Source organism: Serinus canaria, chromosome 2 (genome assembly GCF_022539315.1).
Source record: "Serinus canaria isolate serCan28SL12 chromosome 2, serCan2020, whole genome shotgun sequence".
NCBI classification, from domain to species: domain Eukaryota; kingdom Metazoa; phylum Chordata; class Aves; order Passeriformes; family Fringillidae; genus Serinus; species Serinus canaria.
In genome coordinates, this window is record NC_066315.1 from 13,396,716 (window position 1) to 13,415,536 (window position 18,821).

General features: G+C 38.7%; 1 protein-coding gene across 3 annotated transcripts in view; it reads right to left on the minus strand.

The window, feature by feature from the left end:
- CCNY (cyclin Y) overlaps positions 1-18,821 on the minus strand; it is a 118,516-nt gene that overhangs the window by 52,618 nt on the left and 47,077 nt on the right. Inside the window, exon 2 of one of the 3 annotated variants that reach the window (XM_050970840.1) lies at positions 7,407-7,444. The exons of the other annotated variants lie outside the window; for them this stretch is intronic. Within the exon in view, the coding sequence (XP_050826797.1) occupies positions 7,407-7,413 (7 nt within the window). The 5' untranslated portion in view covers positions 7,414-7,444. The remainder of the gene's footprint in view (positions 1-7,406; positions 7,445-18,821) is intronic. 3 annotated transcript variants of the gene reach the window in all.

Here is an 18,821-nt window from a genome sequence, read left to right on the forward strand (position 1 = left end):
CATCAGTGTCTCCAAAATGTGGAATGCACCAAACACTAAATAATGACTAAAATAATTCACTGGGATAAATAAATAAAGCACTGGGGTGCTTTCTATTCAGAGATTTTCAAAACTTTCAAGCCAAAACAAGACTGAATTGTATAGGCTGATTTCACTGGCTAGTAACAGTAACTGCACCTGCTTTTACACTAAATCTTCCAAGATCTGAGATCCATTACTAGAAATTTCAGCTCGTGTCATTCAAACACCACACAGTCACAGCACAAAAATTCAGCAGTATCACACCACAAGATCCAGCAGTAACTTTTTACAATACTTCAAGTCTAATCTAAACAGCAACTAACCTACCACAAATGAAGATGCCTCTCAGCTGCACGCAGTATTCTTGCAAGAACAAATGTCTGTGATCACGTTCCAGTACACTTTAACACGGATTATTAAAAGAAAAGAAAGTTGCAATTTGGAAAGCTTTCAAGAGCCAATTGGCTGGAAACATAATTCCTTCAGGTTTGGCCAGATTGCTGGAAAAACTTGGATGTGATCTTTGCTACCCTGGAGCTATGGCATTCTCTGCCTACCATTTCAAGCAAACGAGGGGCACGACATTTCTCAGCAAGTTCCAATTACATGGTGACTCTGTTCCAGGCTCTGCTCTGCTCTCAGTTTTCAAGGGAGGCAGAGAGAGTTCATCAACAAAAGAAACCCCCTGTGGTAAATAATGCTCGTTTCTGTACAGTTATGCCTGACCAGTCAGCCAAGTGACAGCCCAGAGCAGTTCTTATGGCCACAGCTATATTTATTTGCTCTTCTAGAAGCAAATCACAGATATAACTTTCCACAGGGTGAAATACAGAGTTGGTATCCAGGATTTTTAGTTTTATATCACTTACCAGGATTAGCTTTCCCTTACACAGCAGTCTCTCCCAACTAACTAGACACATTTCAAGAGCAAATTAAATGATTTGACATTACATGATACATAGGTCTCTCTACAAATGTCCCCTTACATTTAGATCATGAAAGATAGCAATAAGTACACCTTTTCCCTCTCAAGCTCATCTCATGGAAGTTCTTCAGACATTCCAATACTGCACTTATTAGCTTTCATTTTAACTGTAATCAAAATTAGTTTTAAAAGTTTTATTGATATGTAAGATAGAAGAAGGCAAGAAAAAAAAATGACTAATGCAAACACTTGTTCATTGCCTTCTTCCACAGGAAAATAGAGAGGAAAAGACTATTTCTCCCCATTACATGCAGAATTTAGCATGGACTGAAGAGAGCAACAATTCTGGGCTATTATTAAATCAGGTGCATTCCCCTAATTTAAATACAACTGTCCACTGTAAAAAGTGCTTAACACAACACCTATGACTGTGCATACATGTATTTCCATCATACTCAAATACTGTTCCTCTGGCTTTTGAGTACAACATAGAATCACTGAATCATAGAGTTACTTAAGTTGGAAAAAACTTTTAAGATTACCAACCCAGCACTGCCAAGTCCACCACTTGGATGGCCCAGCCATGTCTCCAGGTGCCACAGGCACAGTCTTAAAGATACCTCCAGGGACAGTGCTGTCACTGACAGGCTACACAGTTCAATGAAGCCTGCAAAGACAGCGCTTCAAATACAGCTGCATGACCTTCAGGCAACCTAAGCTCCACAGCAAAGACCCAAGAGAATAAAAACCCTTCTTGTATGGCCATGTCTTAAGATAGAGACATTAAATACTATTTCTTGTTGAAGTTAAAATCATAGAAAAAATCTAAGTAAAAAGTATTGAGGTTAATACTAATGTGAACACAAATACCAGCTGGAAGGATATATGCTCCTGCTTTGTAAGATTTCTAAGTATGCTTTTAAAGTTAAATTTTTCAAGTCTTTCAGCCTGTACTAATACCCTAGTAGTAAACTTGGTCAAGATAAATTTAGACTGGGTAACTGTAGAAATCAGTGATGAAAAGGCAAAAGAGAAATTTAAGTGCACTACTCAGTCCTTTTTTTCTTCTCATTGTTCCAAAGAAGAACTGATAGTCAAAACAGACTTACTTAAAAAATACTGAAATTTTTTCAGTTATTTTAAAAAGTAAGCTACATGAATAATGGAATGCAAATATTTAAGCAGCCCAAGAGAACCAAGGACTGAAAAGGAAAAAAAAATTTCAAAAGTTTCACATTTTTCCTTTTACACTGTTCCAAGGCTCTGGAACATGTTTCAAGGTGTGCACACAGCAGAAATTAAGGACCTGTACCAGTGAGGGTCATTTCCTTCTAGGACCTACACATGAAGATAACTGAGGACATAATGCAGGCTGGAGTCAGGCTCAGAGGTTGACCTTTTCTTCAAGTCTTTAGCTCAAAGGAACACCTAACTGTGACTTCCCAGGGAGGATGAGCATGCCCCAGCCCTGGCAGTGCTGGTAAGAACTTGAGCAAACTTGAGCTCTAGTGGAAGATGTGCCTGCTCATAGCAGGGGACTGGTTTTGGATGATCTTTAGGGTCCTTTCCAACTCTCAACACCCCGCGATTCTTTGGTGACACCACCACTTTCCTGGGCACCCTGTGCCAATGCCTGACAACCCTCCCAGTAAAGAATTGTTTCTTAATACCCAATCTAAACCTCCCCTGATGAAACTTGGGGCCATTTCTTCTTGTCCTATCTGGTTGCCTCAGAGAAAAGGCCAATTCCCACCTGGCTACAGCCTCCTTTCAGGCAGCTGTAGAGAGCAATAAGGGTCTTCCCCTGAGCCTCCTTTCCTTCAAGACAAACACCTCCAGCTCCCTCAGCCCCTTTCTCCCAACACTTGTATTCCAATCCTTTCAGAAGCTTCACTGTCCTTTGGACACACTCTAGCACCTCAGTGTCATGAAGCATGATTCATTTTACATTACCCTAAAACATCTGAAGTGTAAGAAAAATAAAGTAATGGAATGTAGAACAATGTCTATTCTGAAAGCCACTTCTTTAGATCAAAATATCTTGGCATACGAGAACATCACTTTCTCTTCATTTATCTGACTGAAAATCTAAGGCCAGCAAAGTGAAACAACTTCTCAAATAGGGCACCTTTAAGATCTTCTGTTTCCTGTTAAAATTAGTAAGAATGGTGACAAGCACATGTGTGAGCATGTCCACCTTCCTCCCTGACAGCAGGCCCAAGGCATCCTACAGGATAAAGGACACTGATAACCCTTGAGTTGAAAGTTGTCCTCACAGAAAGCCTCCTACCAGTCTTGTAAAAACAGGGTTTTTTAAGAGTTCAACAGAACCTAGCCTAAGAATCACAACTGGGCCCAAAACTTGCTCATATGCAGGATGTGCAGGGATATCAAGCAGGCATGCTGAAATACACACAAACTGACTCCAGAGCTGAGGAAACACATTCCCTAGGAGATTACAGGTTTTCATGGACAAAAATTCACTCCTAAACATCCTTTTCATCATTCTGAGATTGTGTAACATGACTTTTGGAATGAAAAGCCTACACTGGGACAGCAAGTGGAGTTCTGAGTCCATCACACACAAGAGCTCCCATTGCTTCTGACTCCTTGGCACTGAGCAGGTTTTATCCCAGCAGATATGGGTGGCCTGAGCCAGACCCAGCAGGTGCAGCAGCCTCCCTCAGAGGTCTCAGAACTGCACACAGCCACCTGCCTCAATTCACCTGGGTGAGCACATTGCCATGGACACACAGCTGAAGCCAAGCAAAACTGCTCTAAACACTTCCCACCAAAAGGCAAGGAATCTGTGTGGCATTTCAGTTCTGCTGTTAGAATACAAACACAGGGTAAGGCTTGCTCTCATTTTTTCAGAAGTATGGTCCACTCTAAATATTACAAGTAATATAGACAACAACACTTCCAACAAAAACTTTTTTCCCCCCCAATAATCATATAGGATATAGCTGCCTTCAAGTAATGTAGGCTGGGGAGAGAAATTCCAGTGCCCATTTTAACAGCATCTTGCTTTGCACTTCTGGGCTTTGCTGCACATTGCCCATCACTGCTCATTTTCTCACTGATAACCTTTTCATTTTGTTACTAGACCACACTTGTGGGCACTTGAGAACACAGTACTCTAGTTCCCAGTTCTACCTTCTCTCTTATTAACCTTCCTTGATTAAATGCCAGCTAGAGCACACTGGATGTGATCCCATCACTGTGCCCACCTTCAGGAATAGGGGCTGGTGTCTTGCCAGTCCAAGTGCATTTCTACATAAAGCAGCAGGACTGTCACCACCTGAACTGCTCCCTCACCTGTCTCCAGCAGGATTTATCAACACCATAACTACTGCCTGCTTTGTCAACATCACTTGTGCTCCACTTAGGCAAATGTAGCAACAAAAGGAACTAAACCACTGTCCTATTAACCCCAAACTGAAATTTATGCATTTTTCTAATGTCCCTGTTAGCATTTATAGTGCTCAGTGTTTCTCCCTAACACACTTTTACTTAACTTGTACAGCAATTTAAAATTAATTTATTCTGCCCTATTAGGTTCAAAGGCAGACAGAAGGGAACAAAGCACTGTGAAAGACTTTTAAAAAAATAAATAATTAAAAAAAACCCAAGTTATTTTTCTTCACATAAACGTATCAGAAAAAAAAAACTACATTATGATTCAGTTACCACTCATTGTGATACCTACTTTACTTGAAAAATGTAAAAATCTTATAAACTTTGTATCATTACAGACCTAAACAAATTACACCAGCTGATGCCACAGCAAATCACTGCACTTGTTGGAACCATGCTCTCCCACCAAGAGGCATCAAGCCATCCAAGAGAGGCTGGCTGGGAACCCAGCTGCTCTTGCCACCAGCTTAACCTAGAGGTTAGCAGCTGGTAGGGGATTTTTGTCACTGAGCCAAACACACAATACCAGTCAGCAGGAGTGCTGGGTTAACCTACAGCAAAGTGAAGCAATTTTACTTGAAGACACAGATCAATACAAAGTTAGCAGCACAATCATCATCATCATTTCACAGCTGAGCTGACATTATGAGTCTGAATCTTAGATTGAAGCATTACCTGCAGCTTTGCACCAAGGTCCATGCATTTCACCATTCCTCAAAACACAGACATTATTGCCACGCAAATCAGTAAGAAAATGCAGGATTTAAAAGATTCATTTTATCCTGCAAACCAGGGCACAGGAGCCTGAGCTGCAGCTCAACTCTACATCTGGACAAAGGCATATTATGATCCTGATTGAAGCTCTGAGGAGCTCTCACACCAACCCAGCAGGGTAGGACGAGTCTACCCTTCCTCATTCCCTTACAGATGATTTTTTAAAGTGCCAGTGAAAATAGCATCTTTCCAGGCTCTCTTTTCTTTTGCTTCCCTACTGAGCTGTGTGACCCAAAGTTAAAATAAGTAGGTAATCCGTGAAATACAAAGAGGAAAATATCGACCCTGGTTTCTCGGAAAATTTATTATACTACACTTGCAAAGGTACATTTCTGACTTCAAGGACAGCAGCTGCTTTTTTAACATGCAAAAAATATAACTTGTAATCTTTTCTGAGGAGGATATTTGGCAAACTACAATAACAGGCTTTCAATTTTTCTCCTGCAGATTTGTATTCACATGGCAACCAAATCACCCAGTTACCAAGATAGTGTCAAAATCATACATACAAATTACCACCTAAAACTGAAAGTCAACTGATATTACAAACCTTTCTTATCAGTGAATCTCTACATCTGTCAATGTGTGCAAGGCCCATAAAAATACACAGTTAAAGCCCATGCACACATGCATTATTCAGCTGCTGTGCTGCCCTGTGTATGCCCAGAAGGCTCAGTCCCACTGAAGGCTGATGGCAGAACAGGTACCATCCTGATTCCTGAACACGTATCCACTTCAGAAGCAGCCATGTCATTATTACCCAGACTCCAGACACTACACCATCCAAAAACTGAACCCCCTGCAACTCCCACACTCATGCATCCCATACACCAGGCACATAAAAAAGAGCAAGAAAAAGGAAATTGATAATTGAACCCTGAAGAAATGAAATACAGATCTTTAATTGACATTGATTTTAAGTCTTTCAGTTCTTTAATAAACATCTGCTCTCAGAAGAGTCAGCTCAGAGCCATTAAGTGCTGAACTTGAGGAAGCACCTTACAACAATTGAATACGTTATGAATTGTCACTATAGGAGCTACCATTGCCAGTGAGATAAAAAGCAGTATATTGATATTTTGGTATTTGCTGGAAATTTATAGCAATTTCAAACATTGCCGTCTATCTTCATCATGATTTAACATATTAAACTGAATATCTGAATAGCTCTAAACAAACACAGAAAAGTCTTAAATATACTTTTAGGTCAAAATCCTACAGAAATGTTCTGTCCTTGTCCCAGACATGAAATTACTTCCGAGATCACACTGGCTCAATGCCCAGGACTGGTAACAACCAGTCACAGTGCAGCAACTAGTTTCAGATTCTATATCTTACAGCTCTCCAGCTCTTGATAAAAGCCCTGGACCACTGAAAAAAGGATAAAAGCAATTTCCTATTTGTTGGGTTTTTTTCCCCCCCAAGTCAAATACCATCACATCTAAGTACTCAAGTCTTGAGGCTGACCTGATCAAGTAATGCAGCCATTCTAAATCCAGGCAGATAAAACCTTACAGATCAAACCCATAGCAGAGACACCTGTGCCATTGGTAAGAAGGGGGAGAGGCACTGTGAAACAACTCCAAGGAAAAGTCACAGAGCAAGGTTAAATTATGTGCAGCATGAGCAAAAAAGTTGAAGGGGGTACTGCTGCTTCCATTACAGATGAGGAACTGAGGTAAAGGAATAAAAGCAATGTCCCATTAAAATCCCAGTGCCATTCTGCACTTAGCCCATAGCTGTGCAGAACTGACTCCAAGCATCAATCTAGGCAGCCAGAGAAAGTAGAGCATATACTTAGGCATCACAGGACTATCTTATTCAAACTTCAAAGTTACTTCTTAGATGTCTAACTTGGCCCCTCAATAAACAAAGTATGCACTTCTAAAAGTGCATTTGTTTAGCAGCTATTTCACAAAACCCTAAAACAAACATTTGGCATAGAACAGACATATCATACTCTGGACATACTGACCTCTTCCACTGTCTATACATGGAACCAGTGGTGACAAACTCAGTCTAAAACCAAGATGCAGTCAGCTAAGGTTGACATAAATGACTTTTCTCTTGGTTTTAAACCCAGAGATTTCTGATGTGACTGAGTCACCCAGGACAGGCTGCTGACTGCTCACTGTGCATTATGAACAAAGCTGGACTCTTTGTCTTCACATCCCACTCTCTCTTGATGTCCTCCATATACAATCTTTATTTCACCAACAAATCACACTGGATTCCTACAGACAAGCTCTCCTTTCTCTGCATTACTTACAGTCCATTCTCAGTACAGGATGAGGCAGGACAGGAATCCTGTTGAAAAACAACATATGGGCACATAAGAAATCTGGGAAAAACGGAACAAATTTATTTGATTCTGTTTAATCTTGAAAGTTTCAGAATCAGTTTCTCTTCATTAATCTTTTAAGCCTTTACTCAAAACCATGAGTATACATTAAGTTTGCAACTGGATCTCTTTTTTAGAAAAACCTGTTGCTCCAGGAAGCCTTCAAATTCAGGAAAGGACCTACTAAAATGTCAAGTAATATCATCAAACAATTTGGTCTCTGTTCTCCCTCAGGTGCAGAGACGGACATCGTCAGACCTCCCTTATCTTTCCTGATACATTTATTGACAAACTTACCAGGAAATTAATTAAAAATATTCATAAAACAATGCACTACACTAACCCAGTCATGCTTCTAACTGTTCACATTGACACTATGTGTTGGTTACTTTTTAAGCAGTATCTTATTTCCAGATTACGGGAACTGTTCCAGGTACCAAGGCTACTGGAAAGATACATCCAAACATCAGGCCATATGCAATGTAACATTTTGAACAAACACTTCCTATTATTGTCTACCATAGAAATGCTAATTTAATTCATCAAGTTCAATTCTTCTGAGCCTTTTTTTTTTTTGCCTTAAATAGCTCAATATGTTCAAATGTTCATTGCCAAATTCAGACCTGTGCTCAACCCATCAGACACACCAAAAGCAGCAATGGTGAATCGCTACCACAGAACAGCTCAAACCACCACACGTGAGCCTAGAACACTGCTTTAAGAGTTGCTATGAGAAAAGAGAATCAGAAAGACAATGTATTAAATCAGAAAAGAGAATACCTAATGCAGCATACTAATCAGACTGATTTCATCAAGTCTTCTCCAAGGCAATCAACTGAGGGAATCTACTGACAGGGAAGAATAACCACATCATTAGTGATTTGTAAAGCTGCCAGGAATGCATCTAGTTACACCACAGATTAAATGTTTAAAGCAATTGCTAAGCAGACATGAAATTCTTCCAATTCAAAGGTCTACATCTAATCTGCCAATAAGAAAATTAAATACAGTGAGCCATTTTACTCAAGACAACAGTTCCTCATCTCCAATATTATCAGAGGTTTTTTCACTAAAATGTGTCAGTTCACATCACAGGAGAGGTTTTACTAGCATGCGTTGTATGTACAGAAGTGGGTACCAAATCCAACTCTGACTGCCCTTTAAAAGTGAAAAAAAAAAAAAGAAAGTACAATTTCATACATTCAGGAGTCACTTGAAAAACTAACACGTGATATTCACCTGGAGGTCCTACTCTTCTGAAGAACCTATTTTTAACAATGGCATCCTGATACAGAAAGCATCCAGATACAGAGTGGGAAAATTGAGCAGGCTTTTGTAATGGAAGGTTACATCTCTCAGACTTTCTTAAGTCCTATCCTTAACAAGATAAAAAACATTTGCATGAGGAAGATCTGGCAGATACACAGAATCGCAGAACCAATTAGGTTGGAAAAGACCTCTGAGGTCATCAAGTCCAACCCATGACTGACCACTACCATGTCTATACCATGGCACTGAGTGCCAAGTCCTTTCTTTCCCTCAATATTCCACCTATCCCTGGGCAGCCCATTATAATGTCTAATCATCCTTTCTGCAAAAAAATTCCTTCTAATGTCCAACCTAAACCTCCTCTGATGCAGCTTAAGTCTACCAAAAGGCTTTAACAAGGCCACTTGCTTCTAAAACTAAGCAAACACTAAGTGCTCAGAAAGGCCAGGAACAAATCGCAAAAATTTTGGCAAAGGAAGGACAGGATGAAATAGTCACTTTTCAACAACTATTCTCTGTCATTTTTCAATACATTCAAAACCATGAGATGGCAAAGTCTGCAGATGACAGGACATAACATCACAAATGGCATCAACTGTGAAAAATATCTTAGTTACTGGTTGACAAAATGGTAGATGTAGATAAATGCAAAAATTGGGGCAGACAGGAAAAAACGTTCGAAATCCCTCTTCAATATTATGAACTTTGAATATTCCTTCTCAGGAAATGTGTTGTAGGAATTGGAAAAAATGCAATCAGATATGGGAATACTCAAATCACACAAAAGGAACAGGGTCCTCAGCAACATTAATGCTGTGTAACAACTTTCCATACACCACTGAAGTTCTTACAGTACCAATGGGTTCAAAAGGGATTGCAGAGGTTCCTAGAAGACAAATGCACTAATATTTGGAAAGTGCATAATAACAGCTCAGGGAATTCCCAGGGTGGAGCCTTTAGGCAAATATTGTTATATTCCTGTTTTATTATTCTACCACTGGCTCATGGAGGAGACAGGCGAGAGGGCCAGGCAGAACTTAAGACACCAGTCACATAAAATTCCTGGTACACTGCGAGCTGATAAACCAGTAAAATAAACATCTTAAATGAAACCAGATAGTTCCTTTATTGTTGAGAGCTACCAAAACATCTAAATTACCTAAACCCAAAGCTGGGAATTTACCAGGCAAGCATGTACTTCTTAAGCAAGGAGCAAAGCTGTCACTGCCTTACAGTTTAACATTAATTAACTTGTCTCCACTGAATCAGACTGCTTGTCCAGCCAGCAACAGATTTATGGCAGCATATGGACTTCCACCCTCAGAGAGCACCTTTGTGCTCTTCATCCTCAGAAGCATTTGTCCTTCTGGTAGTTCTGGAAAGCAGCAGGAAAGGGAAGTACTGCATGTCTCGTACATCAGCTGCAGGAATCAAAACAGTAGTCAGAAGTGAAACAGGTCCAAACCAAATGTTCAGGAAAGGCTCAATTATTGATCTGCTACAGGCCATGTTACTGCCCCAGTTAGCTCTGAGGTCAGTGCACTGCCATGCTGCAGTTTTTCTGGTTGGAACAGTGCTTACGTACCATTTCTCACTAAGTACATGTTCATCCACTGCAAATTGCCTAAGGATCTGGACAAGCCCAAGAGGAATTCATGACCCTTCTTTTTCCTACTGGTATAGGTCTACCCTAAAGCCATAGATTAAACATTTGTAAAACAATGACAAGATTTTCTAAGTTCTGCAGAAAAAATTACTTTTGGGTAGAGAGGAAGAGAGGCTTTAAGTTTTGTGTTTTGTATTTTGAGATGCTTCCTTTTTTCTTCTTGAAAATGGATTAAATGCAGAGCAATTTGTAGGTACTTCCATGAAAGTACACAAGTAACAAGATTTCAGTTTCCATCTGGGTTATTATAATGTGAAAGCCCACCCAGCATTGGGCAGGGAAGTGCCAAACCACAGGCTAACTCGAGTTAGTATCTAGAAGCTCTTGCTGAACACTTTTACTGATATTTACTTCACATGTTATCCAATGTACAGCTTATAATGCATCTGTGCAACAAAGTGAAGTTTCAACAAAGCTTTGGCTGTAGGGAAGGACTGGATCCTGACTTCACCAGGTGCCTACACCAGGCTGCCTGACACACCTAAAAAAATGCAGATCAAAACTGCTACTGCTTTTCAAATATCCCAAGACCCAGGTGAAATAATTTCTGTCAATGTTTTTCAAAATACCACAAGATCATGATTCAAAAATTAGATGTAAGGTTTGCATTCTGACACACATTTTTTAAGAGAGATTTCCCACACTGTAAATCATGATCATTGGCGGCTAGAGAGAAAAATTAACAAAAAATCCTCAAACCATATGTTTAAATGTTCCCTCACTGCCTTACAGTGCTGTATTATGATTTCCATGATGCAACTGGGCTCTGAGAACTTACAAGAGAAAACCCTCTTGTCTAGAAGGTAACAGAGTTGTCTTTCTCTGCCTGCCCCTCCATTCAGATCTGAGTTCTGAAGAAAAACGGCTTGACTGACTAGCTTTACCTACTGCCTGTGACCTGTCTGGATCCAATCTCTACTTCATCCTTGCCATCCCCTCAAAAAATTCCCTGCTACTTTTGCTGTAACAATGCTACAAAATTTGGCACATCACAGCCTCCTTATACAAAATGAGAATTTCAATTTGCTGTTTCTACTTGGTCCTAGCAACATGAAACACACACACAAAATTTGATTATATAATCTCCAAATATGTGGGAGGCTTGCCTGAAAACCTGCCACTTCTTATGCATTCAAAAGCTCAATAGCATGTTTCTCCAAAGTACACATCCAGGTAGGTGAAATCACAACTGAGTTCCTTCACTCTATATCATCAAAAAAGCTACCAAAAAACCAAAGGCCAAAAAGCAGGAGGGCAAAATTTAAAATTACAACACGCATGACATCTGAACAACAGTCTGAGCTTGGTCCTGCCATAAATAAGAACAAAGCAAAAAAAAGTTACTGGATTTACACCAATTTATACTATCCAATAACTTCAGTGGTTTCAGTGCAAATACCAGCAGATCAGCCAGTGTAAAATACAGTCACCAGAATTGACATTGACGTCACTGTTGCTGGCAGCTTTTTCTGAAATCTGTGGACCAGCTGAACCTTAGCCTTTTGTCAATAAACACTCAGGCATGTACCACACCAGTAGTCCCAGTGACAGAAGTGTTAAACAGGTTTTCTGTTCCCTTCATCTATCACTCTTCTGCATGCCCTGGTCTTCAGGTAAATGACAGTTTTTCAGTTCAGCTGGTTTCATTGATAGGCTAAGATTTTGAAAAACACCACAGAAGAAGTTATAACATGCAATTTGCAGTCTAAAGAAAAGTTCCAATTATTCTGTTTGAAGACTCACAGAACTGAAGAAAAGCATAGAAAAGAGACAAGGTTCAACTTGACATGCTTTTACAGCAAAAGCACTAGCAAGCTGAATCCAGCTGAAATGTATCAGCCTTTGAAAAATCATTAGCATCATCTTTGTTTTCTCCTCCTCAGGCTTTAAAACCTGAGGCTGTCTCCAATCTGTATGACTTCAAAAGCACAAAACTATTGGTCCTCAATATGATCCTATCTGCATACTGAAAAACACTTTATGAATGTTTTCATTTTGACTTTTTTTACCTTACATTTCTTCTTTAATATACGCAAATGAAACTTTCACAACTGGTCACCAATTTGCTCCCATACCAATAAGTGGAAAACAGCTGATATTTCTGTAATCTTTTTGAGATCTAAGTCACTTTTCACCAACAACGACAAGAGATGCCATAAGTTATTCTGATCAACTGAATATGATAACATATTCTGAAAGTTCACAGTACTTCAGTTCTTCAAAATACCAGGATGACTGAAGAGACAGGAGCAATTTTTGAGACATCCATCTCAAAAGCCTGCCACGTGCCTCATGCTTTAGGCACATCAGTGTTCCAGACCCACAGGCCATCAGCTACCAGCATTTTGAGCATGCTCTTTTCTTCAGCACAGCAGCAGGAAGACTGTCACTGCAGTGGAGGCAAAAGGCTGGCAGTCCTGAGTTTCATGGACATTCAACTGTGCCATGGATTGCTAATGGTTCGACTGCTGACACTTTCAAACCTTTCAGAAGAACAGCTGGTTCTTGCTCTAAGAATGCCATTTAGCTTCTCAAGGCTCACGTAGCAGTCATCAAAGTACTGTCTGCACTAAAGCAACACAAGCTAATTTCAAATCAATAGCCATGTGCAAGGATTCAGAGGAAGAGCTTACATGGGAGCTTATGACAACTCTCAGATTTTTAGAAGTTGCTACTAAGCTGCCATAACCTGGCATGCTCTGCTCTATCCTTTCTTTAGAAAAGGAAGGCTCTGCTCTCTTTGAAGGGCAGACTTTAGTATGTACCCACCAAACTTAGAGGACTGACTAAAACATCCAAACTTGAACTAAGTATTTGAAGAAGTAATGAGAATTGTTGAAAACCTTTTCTTAGCTAAGAAAATGAGTCTGGGGACTGGAGGATACCAAATGAGCCAAGAGGACAGATCTGGCACAGGCAGGCTGTGGACAAGTTTGAGATGGAGAAGAGGAGAATATCAGTGCACTTAGAAAAGAATTGTGGATTTTCCTCCTGAGCCAAAGCAGAGTTCCAGAAGTGGAAATAGACCAGAAGGTAGAGATTTTTGCCTAATCTGTGTGTAACTTATACTAGTAACTAAAAAGGAATGATGTCTTAAGATAGTTGAAAAGCTTTGGGTGACACATAACACACTCCTATACATGCACGGGGTGTCTCAGAAAATTGATATGGATGGAGATCTGGGACACTGTTGTATTTAGGTTCCAAATATCCTGGAAGTTAGCATAGATCTGAAAGCTGAAAGCAGCTGGGGAGTTACCATGTCTATTTTGTGACAGGGTAAGAACAGGCCTAAAACCAGGAAATCTTTTAGATGTGCCAAAAAAGAAACAATACTAACACTTCCTGAGATACAGAAAGCATGGCAGATGTCCCAGCACTGCTGAAATCTGAGACTGAGGAGTGTTCAAGTTGATTAGTGTAAGTTCCACCAACCTGACCAGACAAGACAGATCAACTCTGGAAAAGACAGCACTCTGCAAATCCAAATTCCTGCATTTCTGCCATTGGGTGAATCCATCATTCCTGAGTTAGTTTTCACTTACTGACACTGAAAAAGCAAGCATGCAAAGAGCTACTCTTGAGCTTCAGGACACCATACAGACAATCCATATTGGCCTACTCCCATTTATTTAAACCTGAAAAATCAGAAAACTATCATGTATTTCCCAAAAAATTGGATAGGATTACACCTTTTTCTTCTGGTAAGCCATGAGCTTTTCTCACTTTTTGTTCCAAGTTGGTCACACCAGTGTCAGAAGAATCATATTTTTACAGAGGGCTTTCAAAAACACAGCTTTGTTTACTCCTGACTCCAAGATGACTGAAACAAAGAGAAGCTGGTCTCCAAATAGCTCTAAGAAATTTCCGTTTAAATGTTTTTTCCACAAGAAAATTCTCATTATTTTTAACTGTCATAAAAAAAAAATCTTTAACTCTCATTAAAAAAATATCTTTCTCTCTGCCCTCTCTCCCACTTCTCATCACTAGAAAAATTTCATAGTCATTCTGTAATGAATTAGTATATTTGCAACTGTCATAAAGTAACATACATACAATCAAGTGGAAAACTGTTCCCTTCAATCCCTCACTGAAACCAATAAGCAATAAAAAATAAAATAAAACTACTAGAACAGAAGTTTCCAGAATAAATTCATTTTCCTCCCTTTCTTCTACCAACATCTTTTTCTCCTTACTGGATTTCTCAAAGAAAAAAGAAAATTAACAGCATCAAGAACATTTTTAAAGCCACTTTCATATTGCCTGAAATGAAAACAAGGACATGAAAGCAAGTTTTTGCCAGCTATGTATAACCTCTGCATTATCACAGATTTCACCATTTACAGGCAGATGGTTGATTCAGTGGTAATTTTCCTTATGACATATGCTTTTCTGCTGAACAAAACTCTCAACAGAAGTTTTAAAAACGTACAAATTAACACATGAGCAAATGCATTGCAGAGGCCATAAGGCAGTTAGTACTGTCAATTTATGTATATGACATTTCACAGCAAACCAGGCTGCCCTAGTCTCTAGTGAACTCACAGAATCTAACCCCTATTTCTCATTGGCTCACTTAATTTTTAACTTTATCATTACTGCATTGGCAACTCCCAAGCATCACTTATCTTCAATTCATAAAGGGAAGAGTAGTAAAGGCATAAGAAACGATAGAGCAGTGCCCAGAGAATGGAATTCCACTGTGGTCAGTTATCTCAAGCCTTTGTTATTTGTAGGCAGATGAAGATGCACACAGTTGATTGGTAAAGGTCCTTGATGAAACCTAAATTAAAAAGAAACCTATTGTGCCATTATTATTTGATTTCTACTCAGACCTAAAGCAGAGGTTAAAGAAATATCTTGCTATGGAATACCTTCCTTCTAGTCACTCCAATATCTCCTGCAAATATTTACATTCTCAACACTACACACGTGCAATCAAGTGGAAAGTTGTTCCCTTCAATCACCTCTCTGTGTGCAGCCTGGTGTCCACCCAGCTGTCATCTTCCATCTGAGAGTCTGATCTGTTCTCTTGAGGAGATTATTAGTCTCTTGAGACATTTCTATATACACATTATTTTGTGAACTAAAAATATTATTAGACTGCTGGAAAAACTAACTGTTCTGCTCTCAGAAGCACAGAATTGAACTTTGCAACATGTTTTGGATAAATTACCCTTCAAACTGGATTTCATTATTTCCTTAGTCTTCAGTAAACCAAACAAAAAATTAAATAGAATGATCTTAACCCAGGTCATCAAAAGTAACCTCTTCTACAATAGATATGGCAATTTTCCTATCTCCAAGTATAACTAAGTCTGTCTAATTAGTAGCAGGTGATGATCATCCATAATTTGACTCTTCCCCCCCTCTCTTTCATGTCCCATTCCATCCAAGCATGTGCTCTAGTACATTCACATAAATTTCCAATGCTGCCAGCCTTTCAATGTTCTTCTGATCACATCTTGGCTAACGACTAATAAAACATTCAGATAATTTCTCTCTAAATACTCTCTAGACCACAATAGGCTACAAAATCTTAGCCAGAAGTTATCACTTTCGAAAAGTGGACCATGTACACTTTACAAGTCCCCAGGCCTCAACTTCAGGCATCAATGTCTAGGGCAAAACCTTGAGAAAAATAAACCAGTTACCAAGTTGGTATAAAACACATTTTCAAGATGGCCAGAGGGTACCAAACAACAGAGGATGACTGTATTTGGAACAAATTCAGTGTACTTTACACTAGCAAACACATCCCAGCAAATAGAGCCTGACACACATCACATTTCAAGTGAGCTATGCGTTAGCACAGTTTCAAGTGTATACTTTTATCAAGTACAGCTATCATTACTGACACCTTTGAAAGGAAGCACAAAATGCCACTAGAAGCTACCCTTGTTATATATCATTCTGAAACAGTTTGCATATTGTTAGTGGTGACATTCATTTGGGGACCCTCATCATCATGTAAATAAAAAAGGTATCATTTAGCATCTTGTAGGAGAAATATAAAGATTGACCTGTATACTGATTAATCTTTAATTGAATACAGTTGCTTATCTAACCCGTAGATCTTTCTTCTCTGGTCAATAAAAACATTCCTATATAAAACCTATTCAGCCTATTCTACAACTGCTGCTAGAATGGACATCTTGCTGCCAAGCTGCTCCAAAATCAGTTTTCTACCAATAGTTGAAAATATAAAGTAAGGCTTTCCATTTAGGATCGTATTATTTGAACTGCACCTTGGAATTTATCATGCATTACAAATGGTACCCAGTTAAGTTCCCTGCTGTGCATGAATGGAAGTTCTACTATCACCATGCCATACTAAAGCACTGGCTGGAGAAGAGCTGTTGGTTTGAAGCTACAATGACCAATGGCACAAATGACTATGTCAGCAGACTGGTAAACAGATCTTGCTTTAAACCACGAAAACACATGCTGCTTATTTCACAAGTAAATTGATGCTTATTACTTCAAATGGAGATGTCACCAACCATTAGTGAAAGTGAACATGAATCTCATGCTCCCTCCATTTCCAGTTTTGATACCTTGATCTGTTTTCATTTTTTCCCATGCCAAAATGTTTCAGGCACTTTAGGTGCTTGTGAAAGATATTCCTTTTTTTTAAAAAAACAGGATTGTCCTTAGACCTTGGAGTCAATTCAGGAAGATTTTAATTAAAAACAACATAGCCCTCCTGTAGGTGTTCTCTTTTTCATCTTGCTTGAATTCCCACAAGTCTAGCTTTCCCCAAAGACAGCTCAAGAGGAAAATTATGACAGATGCCTGCAATGTACAGAAACAGCAGGAGGAACAAAAGCAGCAGGGAGCAGAGACTGGCTGAAGTACATGAAGGAAAAGGGGAAAAGGAGGTAGAATTTTGAGGTAACTCAGCAAATGGGGCAGTCAGCCACTCAGGAAAGGAGTAAACTTGAAAGCCCATAATCATTCCCTTCTCATCCTTCTTTATCTTCTTCCTTGATTTTTTTTTACTATGACATGGTGATAGATAGTTATAACAGAGCTGATTTGACTATTATTTTTAATGTTAAAAATTATTTTTAATGGTTAAAATTTGACTATTATTTTTAATGTTTAAAATTATTATTAATGTTTAAAGAAACAAAGTGTTGAAGATGCTAGTAAATAAAGCATGACAAAAGCAAGAGGAAAAAACACTAAAAAATTAACACTCTAATAGACGTTGAACAAAAAACCTGCAATATGATTTCAAACTCTTACAGTGGGGTTGCTTGTTTTTAAGAAAGAGCAAAAAACTTCCAGCCATTAGGGAAAAATGTTACACTACTTAAGAATTTTATCACTCAGTCATTCTACATTTATACAGATTTGGTTGATTAGCTGGAAGATCAAAAGCCTAAAAGAACATCACAGAAAACAGTTACAAAACAGATTTCAGAAAAAAAACCCAACAAATCAGGCATTCAAAAATATGCAGGGTCTTATTTACCACAATCATCCCTTCTGGAGCTTGAAGGTGTATAAATAGAAATCTTTCACCAAGAGGTTTATTATATTTCGTCAGGAAGCCTGACACTTCAGACAATGAAGGACTTTGCATGAACATATTAGACATGAATAATTAATAAACAGTCAGCTGGTGTGGCCCGTTTAAAAGCAGCTTGATTCTTTTGTTTCTTTTAGCTGCTACCCTCCTACTTTCAACTGTAAGGCAGACAGCAACACTTTTTCCTTCCTGCCAAACCAGGAAAATAGTTCTTAAACACATAGGCTGAAACAACTTTCTAGATTACAGAGATAGAGCACATCACTATTGTCTCAATAATTTTGAGCTCCATAAGAGACATAAAAGTTTAACAGCCTGACCTAAGAATATTTTGAGTAACAACTCACAATTTTAAATTATTTTGTTTTCCTTATTCCTAAAAAATTGTAAGGCAATGTAAATTGTCTATTCATAATAATTTTAATACCTTGAGATGCTTAGCATGAAGCAGGGCAAACTGCATCTTTTGGTATTTCATAGTAAAACAAATAAATGTTACTGTAGAGCACACCAGACTCAATCAAACCATCTGCATTTCTCACAGATTACACCCGTTTTATTTTGTATTATACCTGTAATAGAAAATAAAGTTCTGTTCTGAAATGAGAGATAGGGTTGATAGGTTGAAGGAAAATATTCCATTTTTTCCTATACTTTTATAGAGAACCTGTATCCTTTTTACTTTTAGAAGCAGAAATACTTACAGTATTATCTGAGAGTTCTCCAGATATATTTTCTGATCTTTGCAAGTATATTAAGCCAATTTCAATTTCCCTTGTAAAAAAACCAAAAAGCAAGCTTGTCTATCATTTTATACAGCCCATTAGAGTCATTTTACAATCACATTTAATATTTGCTTCTGTAACAAAAT